The sequence below is a fragment of the Rhineura floridana genome, chromosome 2, assembly GCF_030035675.1.
Source record: "Rhineura floridana isolate rRhiFlo1 chromosome 2, rRhiFlo1.hap2, whole genome shotgun sequence".
NCBI classification, from domain to species: Eukaryota; Metazoa; Chordata; class Lepidosauria; order Squamata; family Rhineuridae; genus Rhineura; species Rhineura floridana.
Window position 1 is genome coordinate 165,124,002 of NC_084481.1, and position 16,602 is coordinate 165,140,603.

At 39.9% G+C, this 16,602-nt stretch overlaps 1 protein-coding gene across 3 annotated transcripts in view; it reads left to right on the forward strand.

Annotated features, from left to right (window-relative positions):
* The window catches only part of PSEN1 (presenilin 1), a 72,202-nt gene extending 68,108 nt beyond the window's left edge, over positions 1 to 4,094 (forward strand). For all 3 annotated transcript variants that reach the window (XM_061611234.1, XM_061611233.1, XM_061611235.1), the window contains one exon: positions 468 to 4,094. In XM_061611234.1, coding sequence (XP_061467218.1) covers positions 468 to 623 — 156 coding nt within the window. In that variant the 3' untranslated portion in view covers positions 624 to 4,094. The remainder of the gene's footprint in view (positions 1 to 467) is intronic.
* Positions 4,095 to 16,602: the final 12,508 nt, after the last annotated feature.

Below are 16,602 nucleotides of genomic sequence, written 5' to 3' on the forward strand. Positions count from 1 at the left end.
GCTTTCCAACTTGCCACTCCAGACCTTGGTGTTCAGTTGAAAGAGCCTTTTTCCTCACCTGGCTTCCTCAATCATCATAGCCTATCCTACAGTGAAGATAGGGATCTTTATAGTAGGTTGAAAATCTTCTGCATCCAGATAGGCAGCCTCCTCTTCTACATCCTGGAAAACTGTCCACTTCCTGCAGCTTCTGGGGCAGGCAGACTCTGCTGTTTAACAGAGATGACACAGAATCTGCCTGTTGATAATGTCCAAGGATCACTTATCAAAGTTGGATTTTCCCACTAGTAATCAATTAACTGGATAAAGTATATGAATAATATGTAAGAAATTAGCTTGTTAAAGAAGATCCAATGCACGTAGTTTTTCTTGGAACCGGGCAAATATAGCCTGTAATATTTTGTGTTTATTAGAGTTCCACTATTTAATTTGTTTGTACTGTTATGTCTTCTTTCTTTTCTCCCCAGGGCCTGTGCCTTACTCTGTTGCTGCTTGCCATTTTTAAAAAGGCCTTACCAGCTCTTCCAATCTCTATCACCTTTGGGCTTGTTTTCTATTTTGCCACAGATAACTTGGTGCAACCTTTTATGGACCAGCTAGCATTCCATCAGTTTTATATCTAGCACACTCTGAGTTAATCACCTCTGGACATTTGTAATGACTGTAGCAAATATGGGGGGAGCGAGGAGAAAAGATTTCCCCCTGTTTCTTATCTGCCACTGTGCTGGGCACTACTGATTCTTCTCTGTAAAAAAAGGTCTCTTACGGAAAGGGTTATAGCACATTAAGTCTTCAGCTATCTGAGTTATACATCTTTGAAAGGCCCATATGTACAAAAGATACCTGTGCTGTCATCAGCAACACTACTGTTCAGCATAGTGATTCCACCTTCATCCCACTGCTGAAGAGTGCTGTGAGGTTAAAGAACGGGGACTGGTAAACCAAACTAAGCTATCTGAACCATTTGAAGTTAGCCTGGCTCCAGAACATCATCAACTGCTGCATCCTGATCCCACTGTGTGTTACCTGGAGAACAGCAACTGGACTGTGTATGAGAGAATTTGATCTTGTCTAAAGAGAAAATCATGCAAGTCACCCTGTGTGTTTTGTGTTAAATTTAAAATTTTCTAATTGTCAGATTAGGTGCAATTTAGCACAAAATCCTGAGTGCAAATTTGCATATTTCTAGCATTCTTCAGCACAAAACACACACACACTGATTATGCTGCCAAGTGTTAATTGGATTCCATTTACAATAGATTACTCATGAGATCAGAGTTGGGATCTTTGAACCTTTATTAATTCTAGATTCCTCTCTCCCGCCCCAAAAAATAATATGCTGAACACTTAATGTTCTTTTAGCATTATAATGAGTTCTATAATCTGTTCAAAAATTAAGAGAGAGAAGACGTGAGAGGCTTAAAAAGCTACAGAACAGCAATGAAACACTGCAACCAAAACCATTTCTAGCTTTAATTTTTTAACAAAATGGTGAATTTTTGAATTCCATCTCATTTTCTCAAACTTTTTTTTGTATTTCTTGGGATCATTCTGTAAAATGGGATGTGTTATACTCTAAGAGTAAAAAGATAAAATATTTTATAAAGCTGAGGGCTGATACACATATAACATTTACCCCCCTTCCCCAGGATTATTAAGGAACAATAGTTGTGAAAGCATACATATAAAAAATAATACATTTGAGTTGGTCATACATATGGATTTTTCAGACCAGGCCTATAACCAAAACAATAAATTATTGCATGGCCCTACTCATGGGATCATTCCAGAAAAATGCTTGTGATAGCCACTTCTAGGGTAACTTTTTTTTTACTTGTAATTTCCACTGGGAATCATTTCAGAACTCCTGTGGAAGTGTCTGTTATGTCAGAAACAAGGCCTAAAACCTACTCACAGACTATATTAGCTATGTTGCCTTTCTTTGATTGCCGTATAGAAACTAGAACATCTCTGTTGAAATAAGATGTAGTTGCCTAACTAATTCCATAGCACTGAATCGCTCACAATTGCCTATTGAATTCAATCTGAATAAATATTAATAAAGTGAAAAACACATAGAGGCACTCAGTCAATCTGAGATAAACTAGAGCAAGCTGTGTAAATAATAGCTTGCTCTTTCCAATTGTATTTGAGGAAGAGAATCTGAAATGAACTATTGATTATCGGGATAAGCTGTTGGTATTTTGTGTTGTATGTTCCTCATTTGAGGAAGAATTGTCAGTATGATAACTATAGAAGAAGATTGACAAAGCCTGATACTACTGTTGATAGAATACACCCTAGAGTCGCATCTTAGTAGAGTTTTAGGAGTACAGAGAGTTCCTCTTAAATGTGATGTGTTATTGGCAGAAACCGAAGCACTAGTTACTTCCCAAAAAAACCGATAGAAGTCTTACCTGAATTTCAGGAGGTCCTTAGAGACTTGCTGAAAATTGACTCACAGTACTAGTATTTCACTGCCTAAAAGCAATTGTACCATGTTTGTTAGGCCTTGGTGAAGTGGTAAACCTATATCTGCAAACTCTGCCTCTTTAGACTACAGACGAAGACTATGATAGAATCCCCTTCTGCACACAAAAATTCCCCCCACTTAAAAAAAAAAAATCCTAGCAGAAATCCTCCCTGACCGGCTAGTCATCTAACCCTCAAGTTAGAAGACTCAAGTTGGAAAGCTCTTCTTAACTAGTACATTGAATACCATAAACTTTAATTAAAAATTAAACTAAGTAATATCTTTAGGTCTTGAGCTCACACCTAGGAAGTAGGAAATGCACAAGAGTCTGAAACATAAGAGCACTATTTGTATCTTGTAAAATATTAGAGGCTGGACTGTATTACTACTAGTTACCTACTCAAGGGCAGCACTCACGTGGTTTAAGAATGGTAACAGAATTTTTTAAAATACACAATATATTGTGTATTTAATATAATCCCCATTCTGAAAGATCGTATAACCCAGAACAGGCTACTAGGTACTAATAGCTTTTTGAGGCAGAATTACAAGAGTACTACTGTGAAAGCGGATTTTCTCTCCCTTTTCTGTATAATTTAGTTTATTAACAGACTGATAACAAATATGGGGGAAATGTCCATTATACCATATAGTAGCATTTTAAAATGAGGCAGGTCTAAGTTTCAGTGTCACTTACAAATATTTGGCTAATACAATTATTCAACCTTGGTAATTGCCAAACTGTTAAGGGCTGTAGTAAGCTGAAAACAGCGGAATATTCTTGTAGTATGAAGCACAGCGTGGATGTCTTTGACTTGCAAGCTCTTGATTATTAAAGTTGGAATTCTATCCTTATACATGACAGTTGCTTTATGATGTAGTAAAAAAAACAAATAATTGGGCGTATATTACAGCAGATTATTAGAAAGGACAGTAGGGCCCCACTCATACAGTGGGTTACGTTCCAGACCCCCACTGAAAAGCAAAAATTGCCGGAAAGTGGGACATAGCTCGAAGCCTGCTGCTGCTCTGGCGCGATCAGCTATACAGTACAGCTGATTGTGCATTCCAGCTGATCGCTATCAGCTGTAGCATGGTGGCTGGAGCTCCCAGTGCTCCAGCCGCCGCACTCCAGCTGACGGTGATCAGCTGTAGCGCAGGGAGCTCTAGCCACTTGGCAGCACTTGGCCCCACTTGGCCCCTGAAGCTCCCTGTGCTACAGCTGATCACTCCTCTGGTGCTGTATTAGCAGAACGCCGAAAAGTGGGGCCCTACTAGATAAAGATCATTTCCTCAGTTTTATTGGTAAATTATTTTGGCAGCTACGTGTAACGACCATTATCAAGAAATCTACAGTACTTGGATTTGTACAATGGTGTGATTTGTTTTATCTTACTTTATTGGTCTGCCAATAGGAATACTGGAAATTCTTTTACACTCTAGCTTTTGGTTTGGGGTTTTTTTGGGGGGGGGGTTTCCAGACACTGGTTTGTATATAAACTGAACTGAATGTGAATAAGCCTTTTTAAAACACCTTTCCAATTAAATATAATTTTGATAGGTTATTGCAATTTCCCCTGTATTTATCTAATTATTAAAAATAAAGAATGCATGGATCCTGTGACTTTTTCATTATTTTTGTTCAACACTTCTTAGTTCTGAGACTGATGCAACACCTGAAAGACATCTTGTCTACTGTTTGGATGCAAACACCTATATTACTGTGGTGCACCATTCCAGAAGTATCTGTGTGGTAAGGAATAAACATAATATTTTAAAAATCCAAGTGGCTCAAAGGAAATAAGATGCGTATTTGCATTAACTGGAATAAACTGACCTGGAAATGTTTTGTCACACTCCAAACTGAGAATCGTAAGCAAAAGAGCAAAACTTACATGTTGAGCCTCTCTTTTAAAAAAAAAATTGTTTTGTCTGTTCACATCACCTCCAGAGCTCACTGTGATTGTGGCCATTTTTGTTTCATTACAGGAAAAAATAAATTTAGGGAAACTGCTCAAAAATCTTAGGGGTAGAAATTTTTCCTGTCAGAGAGGATTCCTCCCATGATACCAGATTAACATTTGTATAATATTTTTCATATTGGAAATGATGACAGCTGCAGGCACAGTTTGGCATAATACATCATTTTTATTTATATTCAATCAAGCTTTGGAAATAACTAAATTCTTTGCCAGCAGTTCCATAATTCAGCTTTCCTTAAGTTAATACACAAAACACCACAAAGGAAGAGTAGAGACATGGAGTATACAATGGCAGGGAATGCACAGTGATAAGATGGGGAATACTTGGCTCAGCAATGCTACATGTGAGAAGGATCTTGGGATTGTTGTTGATCACAAACTGAATATGAGCCAACAGTGTGATGTGGATGCAAAAAAGGCAAATGAAATTTTAGGCTGCATTAACAGAAGTATAGTTATCAATTAACATGATGGTTCCCCTCTATTCAGCACTGGTTAGGCCTCATCTTTAGTACTGCATCCAGTTCTGGACACTGCACTTTAAGAAGGATGCAGACAAACAAGTTCAGAGGAGGGCAACAAGGATGATCCAGGGCCTGGAAACAAAGCCCTATGAGGAGAGACTGAAAGACCTGGTCATGTTTAGCATTGAGAGGACTGAGGGGGAGATATGATAGCACTCTTCGAGTACTTGAAAGGTTGTCATACACAGGAAGGCCAGGATCTCTTCTCAATCATCCCAGAGTGCAGGACATGGAATAATGGGCTCAAGTTATAGGAAGCCAGATTTCAGCTGAACATCAGGAAAAACTTCCTAACTGTTAGAGCAGTATGACAGTGGAGCCAGTTATAGGGAGGTGGCAGGCTCTCCAACACTGGACTGGAGGCATTCAAGAGGCATCTGGACAGCCACCTGTTGGGTATGCTTTAATTTGGATTCCTGCATTGAGTAGTGGGTTGGACTCGATGGCCTTATAGGCCCCTTCCAACTCTACTATTCTATGATTCTAATGCAGACATTTACTCTGGAGGCATTGTGACTTACCTGTTTTAGGCAGAATTTGCTGATCCAGAAGCTCCAAGTGAAGAAAGCTTTCTCTTTAATTATTTATTAAATTATTAAGTTTATATCTAACCATCCTCCCAAAGTAGCCCAGGGCAGCAAACACATCCGTTATAAAACAATACAAATAAAAATAAAAGCATATTTAAAAACAAAAACATGTAAAACAAGCACGTACCCTCGCAGCAGCCTCCAGACCAACTTTAAGGACAGCCTCATACAAAGTGCAGTAGGGGGTTGCCAGGTCTCCGGTGTTTGCCTGGAGACTCCAGATTTTGGGGGTCCTCTCTGAGCAAGTCACTTTAATCTTTGGACTCTCAGCTTTCATTTAAAAAAAACTTTTCTAGGTGGTCTGATTCAAGAGATATACACCAGAACGTCAGCCCCCTGCTGCAACTTCTGTTAAATGAGCTGTAGCTGGCTGCTCTAACCGCACCCTTTCAGGTTTGTAGCCAAGAGTGAAGTCAGGGTTGTGACTGACAAAGGATTTGCTGAGTACCTAGACCTCATTGCTAGGTCAGAAAACTGTTTTTTCTTGCTTATCTGCAAATCTCATAAATTGAGTAAGTATATAGCTTTCAGTCTTTTTTTTTTTCTTGTATGCAGGAGTCAAACAAGTTTAAATTTCCTGGGCTATGAACAGGGCACTGTTTTGAAAACCTTCCCAATATGAAGCTTTAATCCAGTACTCGCTTTTCTGGGAATAAGGTGCAATGCTAATCCCACATACCCAGAGTAAACCCCATTGAATTCAGTAGGACTTAAGTTTGAGTAGACATGGTTAGGATTGTGCTATAAATTAATGGGACTTCTGAGTGAACATAGCAAAGAATTGTGTTTGTGTTGTAAATCTTTCTCTTCCCCTCCAATCCTATTTTTAAAGCAATTAGGCAGGGCATACTTAGGTATCACTGCTTTTATTATGTAGGAAACTAATACTGATTTTTTTTTAAAAATGTTCCGCAATGACCAACTGGTGTTGACAATAAACTATTATATTGGGGGGGGGTTGTATTTTTGCATCTCCAGTGTGTGTCTGTCTATATTTATTTATTTATTTATTATTTGATTTATATCCCGGCCTTCCTCCCAGCCGGAGCCCAGGGCAGCAAGCAAAGGCACAAAAAACGCTTTAAAACATCATAAAAACAGACTTTAAAATACATTAAAAACAGCTTTAAAAACATTTTTAAAAGCTTTCAAGACATCTTTCAAAAGGTTAAAAACAATGTTTTTTATTTTTTTTAAAGGTCTAAAAATATGTTAAAGAGCAATTCCAACACAGAGTGAGAGTGTACGGAGTCTTTCCAACAACCCTGTGAGGTAAGGTTGCCGACTGGAAACCAAGGCAGCTGACAATAAGAAATAAATCCCTTTAAATTCCAATAATCATAAAAACAGGTATAAACAGTTGCAAAACAGCTTAAAGTGCCATGATTCTTAATTTGGGTTGGGTGAGTAAAGTTCCTTATCACTTGAGGCTGCAGTTCTGTGCACACTTACCTGTTTGAGTCATTCATTCATTGGCGATCACTCGTGGCCGAGTAAGATTGTCTTCCAAGATAAGGTCTTTAACAGTGACTCTGTAAGTGACTGTGGAGGCCAATTCTGGATCCACACAGCCTCCCACAGTGAGGACATAGGTTTCCAGATGGAAGATGGTTACAATGAGGATTTGCTTGACGTGGCTTCCGCTTAGCTCGTTTGTCCCTTTGCCCTGTACTCGTGCTTCAAAGTCCATAGCACCTTTGATAATGGCCGACCTCCAATTGGGACGCTCATGGGCCAAGGCTTCCCAGTTCTCGATGGTTATGTTACATTTTTTTAGATTCGCTTTGAGAACATCTTTAAACCTCTTTTGCTGTCCACCGATATTCCATTTTCCATCCTTAAGTTGGGAGTAAAGTAACTGCTTTGGAAGACGGTGATCAGGCATTCGAACAACATGGCCAGTCCAGAGAAGTTGATGTTGGAGGATCATTGTTTCAACACTGGTGGTCTTTGCTTCTTCCAATACGCTGACATCTATATTTCCACCTATATTTCCAAGTAATTTGCAGAATTTTCCGGAGGCAGCGTCAGTGGAATCTTTCAAGAAGTTGGGAGTGGCGTTTATAGATGGTCCATGTTTCACAGGCATATGGTAAGGTTGGTAGTACAATGGCTTTGTAAATAAGCATTTTGGTCTCCCTGCGAATATCCCAATCCTCAAACTCTCTACGCTTCATTCGGGAGAATGCGGCACTCGCAGACCTCAGACGATGCTGAATTTCAGTGTCGATGTCAGCTTTTACAGAGAGATGGCTGCCAAGATAAGAAAAGTGATCAACATTCTCTAGCGTTGCACCATTAAGCTGGATTGACGGTGCTACAGATGGATTGGTTTGCACTTGCTGATGAAGCATTTTGGGTTTTTTGATGTTAAGTGAGAGGCCAAGCTTTTCATATGCTTCTACAAAGACATTTAGGATTGTTTGAAGATTTTCCTCTGAATGTGCGGAGACTACATTATCATTTATTTATTTATTTATTTATTTTATTTTATTACATTTTTAGTCCGCCCTATAGCAATAAGCTCCCAGGGCGGTGTACTTCGGCATATTGAAGTTCTATGACAGAGGTTGTAATTACCTTACTTTTTGCTTTCAGCCCACTGAGATTAAAAAGCTTTCCATCTGTTTGATATGTGATTTCCACGCCAGTGGGAAGTTTCCCCTCAACAAGGTGTAGAATCATGGCGATGAAAGTAGCAAATAAGGTTGGAACAATGACACATCCCTGTTTCATGCCTGATCCTACTTTGAATGGATCACTTTGAGAACCATTGTTATCCAAAATTGTCGTTGTCATGGAGGAGTCGCAAAATATTCACAAATTTATCAGGGCATCCAATTTTCAGAAGGATGGTCCAGAGAGCAGTTTGATTTACAGTATCAAAGGCCTTAGTCAGATCCATAAATACCATATACAGAGGTCGGTTTTGCTCCCTGCATTTTTCTTGAAGCTGTCGTGCAGTGAAGATCATGTCCACTGTCCCCCTGGAAGGGCGGAAACCATTTTGGGATTCAGGGAGGATGTCTTCTGAGATAGGTAAGAGGTGATTTGCAAGGATTTTACCTGCGGTAGCTAGAACAGAGACGCCTCCGTAGTTCGCACAATCTGTTCTATCACACTTCTTGAAAAGAGTGATAATTATGACATCCCTAAAGTCTTCTGGGATCTCTTCCCTCATCCAGATTTTTTCAATGATCTTATGAAGTTGTTGTGTAAATTCAGGCCCACCTTCTTTAAAGACTTCAGCAGGAATTCCATCAGGTCCACTAGCTTTGTTATTCTTCATTTGATTGATGGCTTTACTGACTTCATCCAGATTAGGAGATACTGCAAGCTCATCTCTAATTTGTTGTTGTGGGATTTGCGAGAAGACCTCATCAGCCACAATAGAGTTACAATTAAGGAGGTCATGGTAATGCTCTTTCCAACGCAGTGCAATAGACTTTTTGTCCTTTAGAAGTTTGGTACCATCTATTGAACGTAAGGGATTTGTACCATAATTTGTTGGTCCGTAGATGGCCTTTGTGGCATTAAAAAAAGCCCCGTGCATCATGAGCATCTGCAAAATGCTGGATTTCTTGAGCTTTCTTTATCCACCAGGCGTTCTTAAGTTATCTAGTTCTTCTTTGGACCTCAGCTTTTGCACTGGCATAGATTTTTTTCTTTGCAGCACAGTTAATGTCTTTTTGCCATATCTGGAAGGCTTTCCTTTTCTTGTCAATGATATGTTCAATCTCACTATCATTCTCATCAAACGAGTCCTGATGTTTCTTAGTTTGGTATCCAATAGTTTGTTCACATGCTGCAATAATGGAAGTCTTCAGTTTAATCCAGTGTTCCTCAACATTTTCAGGGAGTTCCGTAGGTAGATGTTTCTTGAGTTGTTTGAAAGCAAGCTTGCTTAATAGGATCTTGAAGGATGTGGATGTTCATTTTACACCTTGCTTTTCTTCCTTGGAGACTACGTTGAGGAACAATATTAATGGCCATAGTGGATTGAATTAATCGGTGATCTGTCCAGCAGTCATCAGCACTCGTCATGGCCCTGGTGAGGAGTACATCACGGCAGTCTCTAGCACGGACAATTACGTAATCCAGGAGATGCCAGTGCTTCGACCGAGGGTGCTTACATGATGTTTTAAATTTATCTTTCTGGCGAAAGAGTGTGTTTGTAATAACAAGATTATGCTCTGCACATTTAGTCAGAAGTAGAATGCCATTCAGGTTGCTATTGCCAACTCCTTCTTTCCCAATGGTTTCTGGCCATAAATTGAAATCACGCCCAACTCTTGCATTGAAATTGCCCAGGAGGATAATTTTATCCTCCTTGGGTAACTGATAAAATGGTGTCCAGCTGGGTATAAAAATTTTCCTTGATCAGCATCAACATCTAATGTTGGTGCGACTTCCAGGAAGGATTGCTTAGCTTGTGCCTGTCTCTGAGACGAGCTCTCGTCTCAGAGGAAGCTTTTTCAGTTTTAAAACCAGCCAAAAGGTTTTTTTTGACTGGTAAAACTTTCTCCCAGGCAAGGGAGAAACGAAGAGATTATCCACAAGCTTCGTTGTGTTTGTTGGGGGACTTGAATTCATTAGGAACGAAGGACCTGCCAGCAACGTCGGACGGAGCCAGGGAATTTCAAGCAAGCTCAAACTGATTAAGCAAGACTTTTTTTTTCTTTAAAGAAAAACGTATTCTAACAGGCGAGCATTCTTCTATCTACTCTTATCATTTTGTTATCGTTACAGTAAAAGAGATTTGTTAAAGGATCAGCAACAAAGAATCCCTGGGTGAGTTATAACTTTCTCTCATATACACGGAATTAAGGAGGAAGAAAATCGAAATAGCCTATCTTTGTTTTTTATTGCAAAAAGCTGGCATGGAATTAAGCATTTTAAAGATATAAATGGATGAGGGGCAACTAATCTAAAGAGGAAATCTGATTTTATGACATTTGAGTATTATCTGTCTGGGACTATTTTTTCTGGTCTATTTTTTTTTTTTTTTGACGAATCTGCTTACTTTTTATGCCACTAATTTTTTGGATGCTGTCAACTAAATTTGTTTTGCACTTTTGGACACATAAGAGATAAGGCGGTTTGTGCTGTCTAGAGGGTGATGTCAGCAGGCTTGGAGGATTAACTCCTTTGTGACTGGAAAAAGAAATAAACTGTTCTTTGCTTGGGAATAGTTAAGAATGACAATCAAGAAGGTGGCTGAGACCCTGGATGTACAGGAAGGGGTTCTCTATCTAGATATGTTTCAGAAAATAATAAATGAGATTAAGCTGGTGAGACAGGAGCTGAGACAGACCAGACAAGAGATGAAAAGTGAATTTGGCAAAATGAGACAGGAGCTGAAGGAAATTCAGGATTCTGTGAGAGGGGAGGTGGATGAGACCAAAGATATGGCTGGACAAATAAAAGAAGATGAAAGAAAAATTAAAGGAAAGGTTCAAGCCCTGGAGATTGGAATAGATATATCAAATATGAACTTGGAAAAAGATTTGGATTTTATGGCTGTGATGGATCCTGGAGACAAATATCACTGTTTGGAATTCAGCGCTGTCCTTGAAGGAATTGGTGAAGAGATTAGAGATAAAGATATCAACGGTTCAAAAAAATTCCTGGATTGGAAGGATTTGATGGAACTTGAAATGGAGAAAGTTTACAGAATTAATTCCAGATGTGTGACAATGGAAAAATTCTCGGGAGATGTGATGGTGCATTCTGTGGAAAGGAGGAGCAGAGATGCAGTTTTACAACAACATTTCAGTGGTACATTTGGAATTGATGGCAAGGAAATATTTGTGATGAAAGAAATTCCTATCAGACTTTTATTATATGACTATGACTATGACAGCAAGATTATTATGGGTGCAAGGATGGAGATGGAAGATGGAATTAACACTGAGAATGGCTATTGAAACTACTGGACCTAGCAGACTTGATGAGATGGATTAATTGACATGTTTATTTGGAGAAAAATCGATGGATATATTTCTCAAGAAGTGGAAGCCTCTCTTTGACTTTTTGCGGAAAGAATAAAGTAATGTTAATGAGATTTGATGATTAATTAAGATAACTACTGGAGGAAAGTGATTTTGTAATATATTAAGAGACAGGTTTGTTATATATTATAGACCTATAACTGATCTGCGACAAATCGGAAGTCAACATTTTATTTTATTGTATTAGTTATTAATTTGTTTTTTTGTTTTGTTTTGTTTTGTTCTGTTTTTTGAAACTTTGAATAAAAATTAATGATAAAAAAAAAATCTAATGTTGGTGCACCCCAGTGCTGGAAGATCTGCACTGGCTACCAGTTGTGTACCGAGCCCAATTCAAGGTGTTGGTGTTAACCTTTAAAGCCCTATACGGTGTCGGTCCAGTTTATCTAAAGGAGCGCCTCCAGCATCACCAAATATGCCGCCTGATGAGATCTGCCTCACAAGACCTTCTCTCGGTCCCACCAGTTAAGACAGCTAGGCTGGTGCGGACCAGAGAGAGGGCATTCTCAGTTGTGGCCCCCACCCTCTGGAACTCTCTGCCATACGACCTTCGCCATGCCCCCTCCCTGGTAGGTTTCCGCCAAGGATTGAAAATTTGGTTGTTTCAGTGGGCATACAAGTCTCCTAGATAATTTTAGTTTACAGTGTATAGATGTAGGTTGGTGGATTATAATTGTTTTATATGTTGAAACTGTATTATATGTTGTATTTTTAATTATGTACGCCGCCTAGAGTGGCCGTTCATTCGGCCAGATAGGCGGCCTAAAAATAAATTATTATTATTATTATTATTATTATTATTATTATTATAAGCACTTAGAATAGTTGCCTGCTGGTTTTTGGCGAGTTTTAATCAGAGAGTTGAGAGTTGTTCATTAATGCCAGTAGGAACTTCTGACAAGAGGTTCACAAGATCATTTTTAACAGCAAAGCCTACTCTATCTATTTGTCATTCTTGTTCAGGCAGTCCTTTCCAGAAGAAGGTGTAACCTCCTTTCTCTTCCTTCAATTGTCCCTCTCCTGCTCTTCGAGTTTCTTGGAGTGCTGCTATGTCAATATTAAAACGTCTCAACTCCCTCGCAATGATGGCAGTCCTGCGTTCAGGACATTCACTATCTGTATGGACTAGCAATGTCCGTATATTCCACGTTCCAAAGTTCATTTGTCTTTTGCGACCGCTAAGTGGTGACCCCACTGAACGCGGTGATCCAGTCAGGGAGAGAGATGAGGCAGACTATGTTTAGGGCACCTTTTCTAGCCCCCTCCCCATACAGAGTGCGTAGAATGGATCCTGAATAGGACTGCTCAGTCATGGATACAGCTGCCGAACTACTCAACTGCCTTGGTCCTTGAGCCAGGACGACTGAGTCTGTATCCACTGCCCATGTGCCGGTCCATGACTAGGGGCTTCCGGATTTCACAGTCCTGCCCCCGTTGCCATTCGCCAATCGCCATGGGACTTTTGGTTTGGTTTGGTTGGAAGATGCCTGTGCGTGAATTTGTTTTATGTGAGGAGATTGGTGCACGACGATCAACACACAATCTTGACAGAAAAAGGCTTTGATCCAATGGCATGGATACTACAACGACTGGAAGTCTTTTATCTGCTGCAGCCTTCATCCGCCTTCACAGCCGTTGTAGTATATACATTGTTATCCTCCGCCTGTTCTGCCGTTGAGGATTTTCTTGGATCATTCTTTGGCTCCTCTCCCTTGACCTTACCACCATGGGTGACCCTGCTGGGAGTACATGACTCCCGACGGCATCGCTCGCAGGGTTCATTGGAACACATAAGCCCACACACCACTGCAAGGTGACCTGTTTGAGTAAGCCCCATTGAATACATTGGGACTTGCTTCTGAGTAAACTAACAGGATTGCACTATAAATATCTTTACAGGTTATGGAAATAATAAACATTTTTTACAGTCATACTATGTCCTGACAAGTATCTGATTTCACACTATGGCTGTACATTATTATTTCCTCTACATGTTAAGTGTGCCCTTCTGCCTTGGGGTGGTCATGATTCCCCTCTGTTGTTTTCATCCTGAGGGGCAGATTAAGCCATAGTCACCCAGTAAACTTTATAGCTCATTTCCATTTAAAAAAATTAATTAAAACAATTTACATGCAAGCAGTTTACTAAGTGGATCCACACAACACATTTAAAGCACATCCAACTCACATTTAAAGCATATCCAACTCACATTTAAAGCACATGACTTCTAAAGAATCCTGTGTGTTCCCCCTCACAATTATAGTTCCAACCACCCTTAACAAACTACGGTTCCCATGATTCTCTGGTGTGATTCATATGCTTCTAATGTGTGTTGAATGTGCTTTAAATTAATTATGTGAATCTGCCCTAGGTATGATGTTGCATTCATTAGTGAATTGAAAAGAACAATTTTTAAAAATACTTTTTTGAACAGGGGAAGGGTTGTAGCTTAGTGTTAGGACATATGCTTTGCATGCAAAGGTCCAAAATTCAATTTCTGGGAAAGACTTGTCTGGAATCCTGGAGAGCCAATGCTAGTCCATGTCATCAGTACGGAGCTAGATGCTATCAAATGGCCTGAGCCAGTGTATAAGCAGATTCCTTTATTCCTAAAGGTGGAAAGAGACCCAACGCCACAGTGACTCCAAAATGTATTTATGTATTTTATTTTCAACATTTATATACCACTTTATTGTAAAAAATCTCAAAGCAGTTTATAGAACAAATTAAAACAATAAAATTATTGGCAAAAACAGTTAAAGACAAGTATTTAAAAACATTTGAAATAGGTTGTGCTGCATGGGGATTTCTGTGACCTTGGCTGACTGGCTACCAGGATTTTTTTTAGTTTTATATTTTGGTTAGGAATCCTGACTGGTTGTGGGATGCTGAGTTTTCTGCCTTACTCACTCATAAGAATCTTGTTGTGGTTGGTATGGTATTGCATTTAGGAAATCACCACTGTCTTTTCCTATTTGCATTTCATTTACGTTTAACCTCACTCCCTTACATCCATAGAAGAAACAACAATGGTTCCATGCACTCAGCTCAACCCTCTTAAACCTACTGATGATGCACCTTGTTTGTTGCATGATGGTTTGTTTCTTGCCCAATAGTGGTAAAACACAATTCACATACTGGGAAGTGTGGCTGCAATTGTTGCTGTTCCCAAGCTGCTGTCTGTGAAGCTAGACCAAACCATGTGTGTTTTCTCTGTCAATTATTACTCATTAGAATTGGGTTGGCTGTCAGAGTGAGTTTATAGCAGCCCATAGGGTAGACTGAAAAGGGTAAAGAATCATCTTACTCTTACACATTTCTCAGGCCTCTTTCTGAAATGAAGGGTCAAATCTGTAAAGAAGTTTGAGCAGCCGTGTTAAAAGGTAGGGGCAGAGCATTCCAGGCAGGGGGTTTCAACCCTACTTGGATATAAATATGTTTGCAGAGGATCCCTAGTCAAGCTTTACCAACAGCACAATCCAAGCTATATCTACTCAAAAGTAAGTCCTACTGAGTTCTATGGGGTTTTAGTCCCTTAGTAAGTGTGTTTAGAATTGCAGCCTTCAGGGACATCCATCTTTACTCCTGAGTGCTCCCATCCAACATCTCCACAACATTAGGCCTCTTTCTTCCTACAATGGCCTGACGACTGGCCTGGCCTGGCCTGAGGGCACTTAAACCCTTCTTGCCAGAAGCAAGTAGGCTAGATTAAATGTTCCTTACCCATCTTTTAGCTAAGATTTCCATCTTAATTTCCAATCGGAGAAATGTTTTTGTTTGAATTGTATGATCGAAGCAGCTGTGTCATGCTTAATGGTATCACTAGTGCCATCCCGTGTGACATCACTAGGAGCCACCCCTGAAATCTCAGCGTTTGGGATGCTTCTGACCTGGCAACCCTAGGGAGAATTGGTCTGACCATGACAATGGGGTGATAGCCATCCCACTAATTTCCAGACCATCAACCTCCCCACATGGAGTGAGGGTATGCCCTGCTCTGTGTTGGACCAATGACTATGACACAGGCCTATAGTTGGCATGGAGGCCATGAACTCCTGAACTGGACCTGAGGCAGCCTCAGGGTGGGCAGTACACCAACAGCATCTTTTTGGCCCCACACCAGATGCAGGCCCTCCAGTCCAACTCAAAGAAGTTACAAGACATACACTAATTGCAAAGAAAGCAATATGTCTGCCCTGAAACTTTTGCAGGCACAAACAGTATTGAAAGCAGGATCTCATATAGCCACCCCGATGCCATCGCAAGCACAAATAATCATGAATGCACAATAATAAAGGATGTCTGGAAAAGCAACTAAATAGGACTCAAGCTGAAAATGCATAGATTCTCCATGTGATTGGAACACTCCATTACTACAGTAATTGACCCAAACTAGGCCATTACACAGGAGATCTGTGATCAGCATAGAAACATAAGCTTTCCTAAATAGTCGGACCATTGGTCTAACAGGTTGCTCACTGGTCCATTTACAATGCCTAGCAATAACTCAAGTTTCAGACTTTCTCATCCCTATCTGGAGATGCCAGGGATTGAACCTGGTACCTTCTGCATGCAAAGAATGTATTTCACCACTGAGATACTGTATTTCCCAGACATTTTTAAGTGAATAGCACAAATTTGATTTGCAGGGGTAATGCACAGGAACCATATGGGTTACAGTATGGTTTTCCCTCAACAGGGCAAACAGCTGCTTTATTGGGAAAACAGCAGAGGGCAATTGAAAAAAATCATCCTGGCACAGAAATCCAGTGTCACATTCAATTGTGCCTACATGGTGAGCCACTCTACACATAATGACCACAGTATACAGCAATGGGCACATGGAGGCTTATACTAGAATATATAGACCAGTGCATGTCTGTCTGTGTAGCATTTATTTTTTCTCTTGATATCATAGCAAAAGCATCTTATACACTCCTTGTCTGAGGAGGGCCACTCTGTGCTAGTCAGCACATATGTAAACGCAGCCCACACAAACATACCTTACCACCCAAAATGTTA